Source organism: Notolabrus celidotus, chromosome 11, assembly GCF_009762535.1.
Source record: "Notolabrus celidotus isolate fNotCel1 chromosome 11, fNotCel1.pri, whole genome shotgun sequence".
NCBI lineage: Eukaryota > Metazoa > Chordata > Actinopteri > Labriformes > Labridae > Notolabrus > Notolabrus celidotus.
Window position 1 is genome coordinate 3,429,778 of NC_048282.1, and position 14,858 is coordinate 3,444,635.

At 41.9% G+C, this 14,858-nt stretch overlaps 2 protein-coding genes across 3 annotated transcripts in view; both read left to right on the forward strand.

Annotated features, from left to right (window-relative positions):
- The first annotated feature begins 3,775 nt into the window (after window positions 1–3,775).
- On the forward strand, window positions 3,776–10,133 carry LOC117821172 (proline-rich receptor-like protein kinase PERK14). Of its 2 annotated transcripts, XM_034695256.1 has the most exons (4): window positions 3,776–3,862; window positions 5,443–5,509; window positions 6,393–6,746; window positions 9,392–10,133. In XM_034695256.1, the coding sequence occupies exons 2-4, from the start codon at window positions 5,458–5,460 to the stop codon at window positions 9,607–9,609; spliced, it is 624 nt and encodes a 207-aa protein (XP_034551147.1). In that variant the 5' UTR covers window positions 3,776–3,862; window positions 5,443–5,457; the 3' UTR covers window positions 9,610–10,133. The 2 variants fall into 2 exon arrangements, with proteins under 2 accessions (XP_034551147.1, XP_034551146.1); XM_034695255.1 differs by lacking the exon at window positions 3,776–3,862 and having other exon boundaries at window positions 5,362–5,509.
- A 1,562-nt stretch (window positions 10,134–11,695) lies between these two features.
- The window catches only part of LOC117821170 (solute carrier family 26 member 6), a 36,739-nt gene continuing 33,576 nt past the window's right edge, over window positions 11,696–14,858 (forward strand). Inside the window, exons 1-4 of the mRNA XM_034695252.1 lie at window positions 11,696–11,831; window positions 12,002–12,141; window positions 12,677–12,787; window positions 12,911–13,050. Of these exons, the coding sequence (XP_034551143.1) occupies window positions 12,126–12,141; window positions 12,677–12,787; window positions 12,911–13,050 (267 nt within the window). The 5' untranslated portion in view covers window positions 11,696–11,831; window positions 12,002–12,125. The remainder of the gene's footprint in view (window positions 11,832–12,001; window positions 12,142–12,676; window positions 12,788–12,910; window positions 13,051–14,858) is intronic.

The window sequence follows — 14,858 nt, forward strand, 5'->3', positions numbered from 1 at the left end:
TTGAACATGTCCTGCAAAGAGATGTGTGTGTGTATGTATCAGTGTAACTTTTGATCATGGATTGCTTTTTGACCAACACATTAAATCAATAACCCGGTCATGTTTCTTCCACCTAAGAAACATAGCTAAAATTAAATCCCTGGTCTCACACACAGAGTTAAAAATGCTGGTTCATGTTTCATTTCTACATGGCTCGACTATTGCAATTCTCTTTTCACCAGCCTAAATAAATCTTCTCTTGACCAACTACAATTAATTCAAAACGCTGCCGCTAGACTGATGACCACATTACCCCATCCCATTCTCCTTACATTGGCTGCCAATCAAATCCAGAATACAGTTTAAGATCCTCATATTAACATACAGTGGATATCAAAAGTCTACACACCCCTGTTAAAATGCCAGGTTTTGTAATGTAAAAAAATGAGACCAAGATAAATCATGACAGAACTTTTTCCACCTTTAATGTGACCTATAACATGAACAATTCAACTGAATTTTTAAAAAAATCTTTTAGGGGAAAGAATAAAATAATAATTAAAGCCGCAAGCGGCGATGAACGAGCCCTCGCACACCCGCATCCGCCGCCTACGCGAGCCGCCGCCACACGTAAACTGCCTCCTGATGTTTGCCACCACACGATGCGAAAACAAGATCTGAGAGTATATGCTGCCTTAGGTGGTGCAAATGTTCCAAGTTTTTGGCAGATTGCCAAGAAAACCTCAAACTTCAGAGTCTGCCACGCCCACAATTTTAGTCTGACCAGAATGCCTTTAATGGTTTTATAATTGTCAATATGTCTGCTATAGAATGTGCCTTGTTTGGACTGAATCGGAGAAAAACTCTAGGAGGAGCTCTCAAAAGTATGCACCCTTATTCGGGCTTCATTCTTCACATTCAGAGCTGTATGTGCGTTTGATGCCCCGCCTCAACGCATGCCACGCCCACATTTTTTGTCTGACCAAAATTTGTTCTGATAATTTTTTCTCGTCAAGGTGTCTACTATAGGTTGCCTTTGGTTTGGACTGAATCGGAGAAAAGCTCTAGAAGTTAATAGCGGTAGTATGCACCCTTATTTTGACGCCACTTTTCATGTTCAAAGCTAGGTGGCGCTCTTCCTGTTGAGTTTGGGATATGGGTGCAAGAGGCTTTTTTCTGCGTCCTGATGCCATGAATATGTGTAAAATTTTTCAAGCATGTAGCTCAAAATAACCCCTATGGGGAGGGTTTTTTGAAAACTGTAGGGGGCGCTAGTGAGCACATTTTTTTGACTTTTTTTGCGAAACCCATAAAATGTCGCAATTTTTCCCAGGATTGATGAGTGTGTTGGATGAGGTGAGATTACGTGAATTTTAAAGTCACAAAAATCCATTTTCCGACGTTTTCTTTTTATGCCCCGCCCCAAAGTCTGCCACGCCCACATCTTTCGTCTGAACAGAATGCCTTTACTTTGTATTAATCGTCAATGGGTTTCCTATAGAATGTGCCTAGTTTGGACTGAATCGGAGAAAAGCTCTAGGAGAAATTAGAAAAAGTATGCACCCTTGCACAGACCCATTTTGGCCAATTTTTTCATGTTCAAAGCTAGGTGGCGCTCTTCCTGTTGAGTTTTGAATATGGGTGCCACTGACTTTTTTGTGCGTCCTGATGCCATAAATATTTGTAAGATTTTTCATGCATGTAGCTCAAAAAACTCGATGCATAGGGTGTTATTTTTACATCTAGGGGGCGCTACAGAATTTTTTTTTGCGAGACCTATAATAACTTGCAATTTCCACCAGGCCCAATGAGTGTGCAAAAATATCAGCGCTTTCATTAATGTTCAGGGGTCCAAAACTGCAATCTCCTATAATAATAACCCTTAGGGTTACAATAGGGCCTTCGCCACCATCGGTGCTCGGGCCCTAATAATGATAATGTGGTTGCATAAGTGTACACACCCTCTTCTAACTGGGAATGTGGTTGTGTTCAGAATTAACCGATCACATTCAAACAGTAGTCAGTATTTTCCTCAGTTACATCTTACAGCAAAAGCCATGGTCCACAGAGAGCTTCCAAAGCATCAGAGGGATCTCATTGTTGAAAGGTATCAGTCAGGAGAAGGGTACAAACATGTTCCAAGGCATTAGATATACCATGGACCACAGTGAAGACCGTCATCATCAAGTGGAGAAAATATGGAACAACAGTGACATCACCAAGAACTGGACATCCCTCCAACACTGATGAAAAGAAGAGAAGAAAACTGTTCAGGGAGGCTTCCAAGAGGCCTACAGCAACATTAAAGGAGCTGCAGGGATTTCTGACTAGTACTGGCTGTGTACTACATGTGACAACATCTCTCCTATTCTTCATATGTTTCAGTTATGGGTAGGGTGGCAAGACAGAAGACTTTTCTTATGAAGAAAAACATCAAAGCCCGGCAACAGGTTTCAAAAACACACATGAAGTCTCCCAAAAGCATCAAATGTTTTATGGTCTGATGAAACCAAGGTTGAACTTTTTGGCCATAATTCCAAGAGGGCTGTGCACAGGAGATGTCCTCACTATCTGATGGATTTGGAGCTTTTTTGTAAAGAAAAATGGACAAATATCACCACGTCAAGATGTGCCATGCTGATAGACTCCTACAAAAAAATGGAGTGCTGTAATAAAATCGAAAAGTGCTTAAAAAAATTGTAGTCAAAGGGTGTGTACACTTATGCAACCACATTATTTTATTTTTATTTTTGTATTCTTCTTTTATTCTCAAAAAAATGTCAATTGAATTGTTCACGTTATAGCTCATGTTACAGGTGGAAAAAGTTCTGACACGATATATCTTGGTCTCATTTTTTTAAATCACAAAACCTGACATTTTTTTAACAGCGGTCTGTAGACTTTTGCTATCCACTGTATAAAGCTATCCATCATCAAACACCCTCATATATCTCCGACCTGCTCCACCTTCACATCCCCAGTGGACCCCTCAGATCCTCAGATCTTGCTGTGCCTGGTGTGAGGCTAAAACCTAAAGCTGACCGTGCCTTTGAGCTTGTGGCTCCAACTCTGTGGAACAATCTTCCACACCAAGTGTGCTGTGCTATTTCCTAAATGAAGTTGACTTACTTACTTACTATATACAGTATATACATATCTTCCTGTCTGCAGGCACTTTTGTCAATATCTGTGTGTGTGTGTGCATGTGTGCAAGCCCCAGAGCTAGATGGGGGTCATCGCCCATGAAGGGCCGGGCTGCAGGTATCATGAATATTTTAAAATGTTTTGCCTCATATCCGATTGCCTTTTGTCAAGCACCCATGTCCCTGCCTGTCACTCAGAGGGGAGTAAAGGAGGAAGAAGAGAGGGGAGGAGAAGAAATGTAATGTCAACCTCAAGGGGAAGAAAGAAAGTTGCCTGAGGAAGGCTCCAGTGTTCATTACCCCTGCCACTCACCATAAGAAAGCTGCACCCTTCCTATGATCGTTCCAAGGGACAGAAATCCAAAGCACCTGTGTTACCAACACTATTACTTACAGCGGGGGATAAGAGTGACAGAAAAAAAGAGGGGAGATGAAAGCACCTGTGCTGACAGGGTATAGGGGGCAGGAGGAGGAGGGTGGTATTTGGAAAAGGGCACCTGCTGCCCTGAGAAGAGAGACAGAGAGAGACAACAGACAGAGAGGAAAAGAGCAATAAGTGAAGGTGTAGTGAAAGGTGGAAACAGAAGAAGAGCAGGATGTGAGTCTTGGATGAATTTCATTTTGACGTGTTTAATCAATAATAGTCGTCTTTAGTTTTTCAAACATGTGTGGAAAGAGGGAGTGACTTTTATTTTGCTGTCAACACACAAAAGACGGGATAATTAACACCCATCAAAGAGGTAAGTACACACACACACACACACACACACACACACACACACACACACACACACACACACACACAACTTGTCCTCTCTTTATGTGCGTCACTTTATTGAGCTTATGCATGCTAAAATATTTGCTCTTATTATCCCTGAAAACAAATATTCACTCTGAACTGTGTGTGGTACACAAAGCTTTTAACTACACTTTAGTTTTAACCCTGTTTTAGATGTGTGTTTTGAAATTAAACACTAAGCACATGCATAAAGGTGCATTTCGACCAAGAGTTCCAGGGTCTTTTAGCCCCCAGAACTACTTTACCCTGAACTAAAAGGTTCCTGTGCCCCCATTGTTGTCTGCGTTTCGACCGCGGGCTGAAGTCCCAGGTAGATTGTGCAAATCAGGCCAGTTACGTATGGAGGGAAAAAAGTAAATGCACTACACCACCAGACCAGTAGAGGGCAGTAACACAAAGACCAATGCCATTCATCACAGATGACACCATAGAAGCAGACGGACAGGCTGGTATCATTATGAGCAACACAACAGTTAGCCTGTTAGCATGAAGAGACTCAGCTGTTTTAGATGGTGCTATATTTCATCACAGATGGATTCACTGAATCAACACATGAGAGGAGATAAGCGCGAGTAGCAAAGACGTTTCAACACGGCTTTAAAATCCTTTTGAACTCAAAAAGCCGTGGCAGAGATCGGCCGGTGTTTTGGTTTAAACAGCGACCCTGTTAACTGGAGACTTTCAGCCGGATGCATCCCTCATAAACGTCTTTAGACCATCATTAAATATCTGATGAGAATATTTTGAAATCTTGATAAAAACTAAACTAGTTTGCATTCCCAGGAACTCCCTCTGTGTTTCAACAGCTGTGTAAACTCCACAAACACTGACACGTTCAGCTGAAGGTCTCCAGTTTACAGGGTCACTTTTAAAACCGGAACACCGGGAGAGACACATTCACGGTGGGCTGAGAGAAGACTACTGTTACAAGCTGCTAAATCAAGAGAATCACAGCTTCTTCTTTTGAAAAGTACACACACATACAAAAAAGATAGAACAAATCAAAACTAATGAAAGAAAGAGAAATCAAGTGAATCACAGATGTGTGTGATGTTATTGTGGACGGAGGGCAGAATAAAAACACTGCTGGTTAATCAACCAATCAGACACGTTCAGCATTGCAGGCCCTGCCCACTGAAAGTCCCGGGACCTTTGAAAAGTACTACCTCCCTAGCAGGGGCTTTTCAGGGGGGAGATTATCTACCCCTGAACTAAATTTAGACCCTGGGTCCTCCGGTCCAAACGCACGTAGTTCAGGGGTAAAGTTCCTGCGGTCGAAAACCCCCTTTAAGTCTAGAAGTTTATGGGTCCACCCTGTACTGTTACTTTTACCTTGTTTACTGTTTTAAATCTTTTTTTTAATAAGGATGTCTCAAAAATTGCTAAGAGTAGGTAAAGAAATGTGTGAGTGCAATTATCATGTATAATGATAATGTGGACAGGTCATGTTTACCATCTATGTGTCAGTCTAGCAGGTGGTTCAACTCCATAACTGGAAATCTTGACTCTCTGTTGTCACAGGACCCTGGATTGGTGATGTCAGGTGAACGGCTGCCTCTTATTGGTTCATCTGGGAATAAAACAACAGGTGATCAATTTATCTATCTATCAATCAATCAATCAATCAATCAATCAATCAATCAATCAATCAATCAATCAATCAATCAATCAATCAATCAAGGTTTATTTATATAGCACCTTTCATATAAAGCAACCCAAAGTGCTTTACAGCGACTGAAAACAAGAAAGAAGCAGAAATAAAATAATGGCATAAAGACATATTAAAATCAAAAATGGATTTTAAAATAAGATAGAGACTAATTCACACAACAACAATAAAATACATGTATGTGTAATTAAAATAAGTTAAAGCATTAAATTGGTATTAAGAATATAAATAGTTAAAATAAATACATTTTAAAAGGTGAAGGATAAGAGTTGAAAATAAAATTAAGGCTTAAAATATCAATAAAACTGAGAGGATAAATAAAATAAATAAATACATGAATAAATAAATACAAATAAAATAAACAGTAACAATTAATAAAATAATAAAGCAACATTTAATCAATTTAATAGTAAAAGGAAGTAATAAAATGGTTAAACCCTACATGAAAGCCAGACTCAATACATTTTTACTTTATGTTTCAAAGTCTCAATATTTTATGACCAACTTACCTTTTCCATCTCAGAGGTTGTTATGCTTCAGGTTTAGGGTATGGATGGTGACAATGGATCATGATCCAGTTGTTGAATGAACATATTGTTGCAGCAGTTGTCATTTTATCAGCAACTAAGTACATTTAACATTTCAGCACGTGTGGTCCAAATAATTACTAGTAGAGGTTGAACACGTACCTTGAGCTCAAGATCAAATGTGTTCACATAACGTTTGAAGTAAAAAACACTTCAGTTCAAAGTCTACCTGCCAGCTAATAGGACTGCTCTTTATGTCTGCTCTCCCATCACAGCCAAGCCCCATCTCTCCTCCCCAGCCCTCCAACGCCCCCGTCAGGCAAACAGCCGAAAGCGCAGCCAGCAGCAGCAGACGTCTTCATCTTCCTCTTACCCTCACACCGGGCCTGCTTCCATCCTCCTCTCAGACACCACCATGACACCTTGGGGAGGCCTGGCTCTCTCAGAATCCTCGTTTACATCAATCCCCCTGCCTCCACCTCCCCGGTCCGTCCCACCTCCACCCCCTCCTGCTCCTCAGCCCACACCCTCCACACCGTATCAAGAACGAGAGAACGAAGATGTTTCCAGCTCCAGTTTTAACTCTGAGGCTCCTTCTCCTCCTGTTGTGATCCCTCAGGACCACGCAGGTAAAGGCTGGTTATGTATACACTGTGGACCATACAACCAAAGCCTTAAGATTTATGTTTACAGCTTTTGTGATAAGTTCTTAAGTGTTTGAAATCAACAGAAAGAGCTCTTTATCACAGAGCGAATGGTGCTAGGATTGAAACGTGTATATTCTAACTCTCAAAAACTGCTGCTATGAGGAGATGTCAGACCAGATCATTGACAGCACACTGATTTCTCACATTTTCAACACTAAATATCCACAATGAGTGACTTAACTGTTACAAGAAAGCAGGTTGAAATTTTTATGTGTAAGGATTTGCTGCCTTGCCATGTACGGGACAAATTCAGCAAAGAGATAAGAATTGCGTTGTTGTCCACAGGAGGCGCTAAAATCAACACAAACTGAAAGTTCCCCACAGCAACTTAAAAAAAATGTGTTCTTATGAAGTTAACAATCCCTCAGAGAAAAAAAGGCTTTCATCTTTAAATGTGATATACCTCAAGTAATCCTGTTTTTTATAACTTGAACACAGCCAATCGATTTAAAAAAAAAATGTTTTACTAAAGCACTTTTGTAAGTGTTTTCAAAAAGACAAATACATGACGATAACACAAAACAAAACAAAAACACATTTTGATTAGGCAAATAGATACAAAAGTTTAAAGTCCAAAAAGACATGCATGCATACAGTATAATAATTGTTATGTATTTCATTAGCTCTAACATAACCCCAACACTTCATCCTGTCCAACAAGATAACATGGTGTGTGGTAGAGAAGGGTATTAAGGACCTCATGATTCAATATCGACTCAATTCAATATTGATTTAAATGATTGTCTGTGACAATTGCCGGTGCTTTCTCCGTTAAACCCCATTAATTAATTGCCCCTGTCAACAAGTTCTCTATATTACAATGTTACAATGTTACAATGTTACAATGTTACAATGTCATTTAGCAGACGCTTTTATCCAAAGCGACGCACATACGAGAACAAGAACAACACAAGCAAAGATCTAGAGAAGAGGAAACAAGATCAGTAAGAGTAACAAAGTGCTTCAAGTCCATTTGGGTGCAGGTACTGCCAAGCAGTGTAAAGGCAATGCACAAAAATAAGTAAGGAATTTTTTTTTTTTTTTTCAAAATAAGGAACATCTACAATGAACCAACAACACAATTTAAGACCTTCCATTATCATCATCAACAATTAACATCACCACAATAATGACCAAAGTACCAAGTGCTGGGTCACTCAAGAGCTGAACACAGATTCCCAGAGTAGAGCAGGACAGTGTGAGTCAACTGTAGCTGGAAGACATGATCTGCCACTGGGGACAACAGTGGAGAACAGTCTAGCTAAGTGCATAGTGCTTCCTAAAGAGCTGGGTCTGTAGCTGTCTTTTGAAAGTAGAGAGGGACTCTGCAGATCGAATGGAGTTGGCCAATTCATTCCACCATTTAGGGGCAACAGAAGAGAAGAGTCCAGCTAGTGATTTTGAGGCCTTGTGTGCTGGAAGCACTAGGCGCTTTTCAGAGGCTGAGCGTAGCGGGCGAGAAGGGCAGTAGACCTGGATGAGGGGTTCCAGGTAAACTGGAGCAGTTTTGGTTCCTGCTTTGTAAGTCATGATTAGAGTTTTGTATCTGATGCGAGCTGCAACTGGAAGCCAGTGTAGTGAGATGAGCAGGGGAGTGACATGAGCTGTCTTAGGCTGGTTGAAGACCAGACGTGCTGCTGCGTTCTGGATCATCTGCAGAGGTTTAACTGTGCATGCAGGGAGGCCTGCCAGTAGAGAGGTGCAGTAGTCAATGCGTGACATTACAAGAGCTTGAACCAGGAGCTGTGTTGCGTGTTCTGTCAGGTAGGGTCTGATCCTCTTGATGTTATAGAGGGAAAAACAGCAGGACCGAGCAATCGAGGCAACATGAACCTTGAAGGTTAGCTGGTCACTGATCATGACACCCAGATTTCGGGCAGACTTAGTGGGCATGAGGTTTTGTGATCCAAACTGGATATTGATCTGTGGGTCCATAGTGGGACTGGCTGGAATGATAATAAGCTCAGTCTTGGACAGGTTGAGCTGTAGGTGACGTTCCCTCATCCATTTAGAAATGTCAGCGAGGCAGGATGAGATCCGAGCTGAGACAGTTGTGTCGTCAGGTGGGAAAATATTGCTCCCTGTGTGGCTTCCGTGCAGGACTCCCGCTGCAGAACATTTGACACTAATTCCCACTCATTAGAAATGAAATGAAAAGTGATAATTATGTAAGGGTCAGTCGCTCTGAAAGTCCAACCATCACATGTAAGTGCGACTCTCTACGACGACTTTTACGATTCCAGAACCGCTGGCTTCACCTCTGTGTACAGCTTCGGGTCCACAACTTCTGTCATGTGTTTTCATGTTGGTATTGCGTATCGTGGTTCGAGTGTCTGTACCATCTTCTGAAACCCTTGGTTATCCACGACACTGTACGGTTGTCTTTTTTTGATAATTGGTTCATTTTTGTAAGTATAACTTTGGCCAGAACAAAACAAAACCTCATTCAAGGTTCACGATTACCTCTCCTCAGATGTTGTTGCATTCTATTCTTGGCGGAAACCACATTCTTAACTAAACATCTTCTCTCCATTTCTCCACGTCCATCCCTCTCTCTCTGTCTCCAGGTGGAGTAGGTAGAGGGTTCAGACCAAGACGAAGAGTGTTGCCACAGTGTCGTGTGCCTCGCCCTCCTCGTCTCCCTCCTCTACGTCCCGTCACTAACCTCAGCTTCTCTCGGAGCTTCACCTTCTCTTTCTTCGAGCTGCCGCTGCATCAGTCACCTCGCCATCGAGCAGAGCGCGTCAGAAACCTCATGGTGCTGCTGAGGCAGATGCACTACTGAAGAATTAGTTATTCAGGAGCAAGCTGTCCATGCATTTTGCCTCTACTGGACATGACAGCTGAAGAGCCACAGTACACGTGGGAGGAAAGAGAGCAAGGCTGACACGCACCAGAGGACTACACCTCTGGAGACTGAGGGTCAAGCAATGAGGACTGCTGCCTCTGCATAGGGTCCTTGCTCTACTGACTTCAGTGAGCAGGTTCCCTTTGAATCATCCTCTTGATGGGAATAAAGATTCTGCTCTTTCTAGACTTTATACCATACTCTTGTTTTATTAGTGCTTTATTTGTAGCTCCAAAAAGGTCTAACTCATCCCAGTTTCTGTGTTTACTGTTAATAAACGAAGCTGAAAGGGTATCCTCACATATTTTAATACAGCACATTAGGTTAAGACTTTTGAACATTGTTTTTACTTATAGAGAACATCTCTCCTAACTATATATGAGGTTTCTGACCCTGTAAACTGGAGACCTTCAGCTGAACGTGTCAGTGTTTGTGGAGTTTACACAGCTGTTGAAACACAGAGGGAGTTCCTGGGAATGCAAACTAGTTTAGTTTTTATTAAGATTTCAAAATATCCTCATCAGATATTTAATGATCGTCTAAAGACGTTTATGAGGGATGCATCCGGCTGAAAGTCTCCAGTTAACAGGGTCGCTGTTTAAACCAAAACACCGGCCGATCTCTGCCACGGCTTTTTGAGTTCAAAAGGATTTTAAAGCCGTGTTGAAACGTCTTTGCTACTCGCGCTTATCTCCTCTCACGTGTTGATTCAGTGAATCCATCTGTGATGAAATATAGCACCATCTAAAACAGCACCAGCTGAGTCTCTTCATGCTAACAGGCTAACTGTTGTGTTGCTCATAATGAAACCTGCCTGTCCGTCTGCTTCTATGGTGTCATCTGTGATGAATGGCATTGGTCTTTGTTTTACTGCCCTCTACTGGTCTGGTGGCGTAGTGCATTTACTTTTTTCCCTCCATACGTCACTGGCCTGATTTGCACAATCTACCCGGGACTTCAGCCCGCAGTCGAAACACATACAACAATGGGGGCACAGGAACCTTTTAGTTCAAGGGAAAGTAGTTCTGGGGGCTAAAAGAACCCAGAACTCTTGGTTGAAATGCACCTTTCTTAACTCAAACTTTGGTCAACGGTTTGTCTGTTTTTTCTTGAAATTTCTGATTCAGCTTCTATATTTGTATTATTTATTTCCTATTACATCATCTAAGGAATAGACTCATGCTATGCAGTTGGTGACTTTTTTTTTTACAAATCTGAATTTCCAAATTGTGGTTAAATGAAGCAGACAAAAAAAACATGTGGAAGTAAAGCAGTTTTTAAATTCTCCCTGGTTTCTGTTTGTCTACATTTCTGATGTTTTTTTTTTTTTTTTTAATTATTCCCTCATGTAAATCTTTTCATTTATAAAGCTCATTGCCTCAGTTCCAGTGTATAACTAATTAAACAGAGAAAACATTGCTTCCTCATTTACTATATCTCTCACGCCCACTTTATCTCTGTCTCTCTCTGTGACACACACACACACACACACACACACACACACACACACACACACACACACACACACACACACACACACACACACTCAGTCCATGAGTCTCTGAAAGCTGGGCTGTGATAATAGAGGCATTCAGACTCACTGAATAGGGTGCAGTGGGGGGTGTAAAGGGGAGGAGAAAAGGGGCACTAAACGCTCTGTAATGTGCAGAGTTCAAGGCTGTTCTCTACCTTCCCTGACTCACGTGTGAGAGTGTGTGGAGCCTCGCCTGTGTGTGATCCTATTACAAGCACGCTGGGGCACATGTGAACTCTCTGTGCTCATGCGGCTCCGCGCTGATACAGACTCGGCCGGCACCTCTCTCTCGCTGCTTTGGTTTGTTTTGGTTGTCTTCACAGTTTTTCCATCCTGCTCTTTGTCATGTAACTTTATACACATTTAATACACACAGAGAACAGTGCGTGAGACACCTCAAGCACACACACAGCCATCCATGACACAGCATCAGAGTGATTATCCACTGCTCTGCCAATAATCTTTGACACTGATTTCAGATGGACAGCGTTGAGCCACATGGCCTTCCTCCCAACAGGCCGTCATATCTCTCTGTTGGCCTGGACGAAGCACAGCTGGATGCCCTTGGGGAGCGAGTAGCAAAGAAGTCCCTGACAGTTTTGGAGAGGGTGAAGGCACAGTGTTGGTGAGTCTAAAGATAGATTCTGGCTTTGTTGTCAGTGTGGGCCCTCAGCCAGTTTTCAGGGCCAAAAGATTATCAGGGCTGGTTTATCTTAAGCTTTGTGGTATTAAACTCTGTGTTTGTCTTTGTGTGTGTGTGTGTGTGTGTGTGTGTGTGTGTGTGTGTGTCTCCAGGTGTTCCAGTTCCAGGTTGAAAAGCTCACTGCTGGGTTTCTTTCCTGTCCTGAGATGGCTTCCATGCTACTCCTTCAGAGAGAACGCCATCGGAGACCTGGTGTCTGGGATCAGTGTTGGGGTCATGCATCTACCACAGGGTGAGAAGGCAACACAAAGGAGATGGCATCATTGCCACTTACTGAAGCAGTAAAAGTTGCTCAGATAATTGTATTAAATCCTCTTGCCGACAATAGTTTTTTAAATGTTTTCAAAACTTAGCACCAGAAATTGATGCGAATCTCCGGTCTAAACCTCCGGTCTAAAATCTCTATATGCAAAACATCATTTGTGCATTCAAATGTTTAGTTAAGATCAAATTAAGTTCAGTGCATTTTATTTGCATTCTGAAATTTAATCCAAAAGCTTAATATCCCTAACTTTTAGTGAGCAGTTGTACATGACAGTGTACAGCTGGATGAACACATGAACTGAATATTGCTATCAAGATGCCCTAAAAGGGGGGGGGAAGTTTTACGAGTTGAGAGATGCAAAAAAAAAAAACTTAAAATGTTCTCTATATGCATCGTTATCTCTTTGGTTTCAAGACGTTTCTCACCAGTTGAGCTTTGTTGGAAGTTGGAAATATGACCCCTAAGCTCATTTCAGACCTCTACCTCTCTTCTTCTGTCACAGGTATGGCCAATGCCATGTTGGTAGGAGTTCCTCCAGTGTTTGGTCTCTACACCTCCCTCTATCCTCTGATCATCTACTTCATCTTCGGCACTTCTCGACACCTCTCCATGGGTGACTGTTCCTCTTTATTTTTCTGGAAGGCCATCCATTCTTAGTCTGCAGCAGCCCTCTATAATCCCAATGCCTTGCTCAGAAGCTCTGTGTAAGTGGTGTGTGTCTCTTCATGTACAACAGGTTCCTTTGCTTTATTAGCCATCATGATCGGGGCTGTGACGGCCAACGTGGAGTTGCATAGTGAAGAGAGTGAGATTGATGTTGAAGCAACCAAAATCAACATGACAGTGCAGCTCACCTTCCTCTGTGGCCTCATACAGGTACACAGACACAAACTCAAACACGTTAGACAACATGAGGGAAAGCTCCTCTCACCATCCACACAGGAGACATTCTCCTCACACAGGATGCTCTGGAAGTTCAAAGCTGTTATGAAACGATTGTTGACATTTTAAAAAAATTGATACCTCCTGATTATTAAATGACATATTTACAGTAAAAAAAATTGAGAGCTATATCAGGACATATTTTATCAAGCTAAAACTTTATTTGATGAGTCACTTAGTTTTACCGCTAAGTCACAACCAGAGTTGGGCAGCTACAGAAGATGAATTATTAGTTATTAGTTATGAGTTACAACTATGAAAATAAATTGAATTACTGAGTTACTGCATTATAACAATTAGTAAGGCTGATTTATACTTCTGTGTCTCCCCTACGCAGCAGGGGCAGACGTGGTCATGAGCACCACATACTTGTGTGTTGATGTGTCCGTGTCACGCAGCAATTCTCCCCCAAAACGCTTGAGTGCAGTGCGGTCTCTCTGATAAGCCGGTCCCCTGCTTCCGGTCCCGCTACGATCTCTGTTTACTTTTCCACAGCGATTCAGAGCGTGTTCTGTTAATCTACAGCTGATACATGTTGCTGTCTATCATACAGACAAGATTACATGAAGAATAGAGAGGAGGAGATGAAATACACGGCCGATGTCCGGGAACATACAATGCCGCCGAGCGGACCAATCACAGGGCTTGCGGTCTGTGACGATTCTGCAGGTAGTTACATTTTGGAGGAAGTGCACGTCAGCTTCGTGCGTAGGCCTCATAGACTGTATAAAATATGGACGTAGTATCCGTGAGGTCACCCATCTGTTTCTGAAGCGGTGTTTTGAGGCCAATCGGCGGCGGCAGCCATAATGCTTCTGTCAAGCCAGTGTGACGTAAAGAGGCGGAGTTTGAGCCTCCTAGCCAACAGCTGCAGTGTTCCAGCAGTCAGCTGTGCCTCTCATTGGAAGACTAGTAATCTTTATATCTTCAAAATTGCCGCGTTAGAAAAAAATTCACCCCCTTCACAGTGAGAGCACATCAAGAAATGGGCTATCCAAACTACACTCATCTTTTGTACCAGGCTGTAAACATGTTTATTTCTGCTGCAAAGATCGTCTTTTCCCCATTCATGTGTATGTGACTTCCGGTACTTCTGGAGCCAGCCTCAAGCGGATCCTTGATGAACTGCAGCTTTTAACACTTCCGCATTGAACACATATTTTCAGACCGGAGGTTGCCGCTTGGTAGGCCTCTGCATAGGTACGGGAGCTAGGCGGACCCCCGGCATAGGCTACGCTTTTGATTTGATGCAGAAGTATAAATCAGGCTACTACTACTATTAGTTACGTAGGGAAGTAGCTTTAGCATTACTTTTTTTTGCTTCAATACTCTTATTAATTTATATATATTACATATATTATATTTTCCTTCAGAAACATTACAACTCACCTCTTTTTTCCTGTTCTTTACCTCAGGGAGAGAAATGTAGAAATGTAATGTTGGTATCTCACAACAGAAAGTTCATGGCTAGGTAGTGATGGAAAGTATCTGACTCATGTTAATGTAACTAAGTAGCTTTTTTGTGTTCTTGTACTTTTCAAAAATCAGTAGTTTTACCTTTACTTAAATGTTTTAGTGGGAAGTAATGTACTCCTCTTCATTTTATTTTGCATTTGTTACTGAGTAAAAAAAGTGAAAAGCGAAAAGGATTTCATCAACTGTGAGTCTGCCAGCTGATTGGCTGATGTCTGCTACCAGACGGTCAGGTGAACTCATATGTAATTTAATGGTTTACTTTTCAA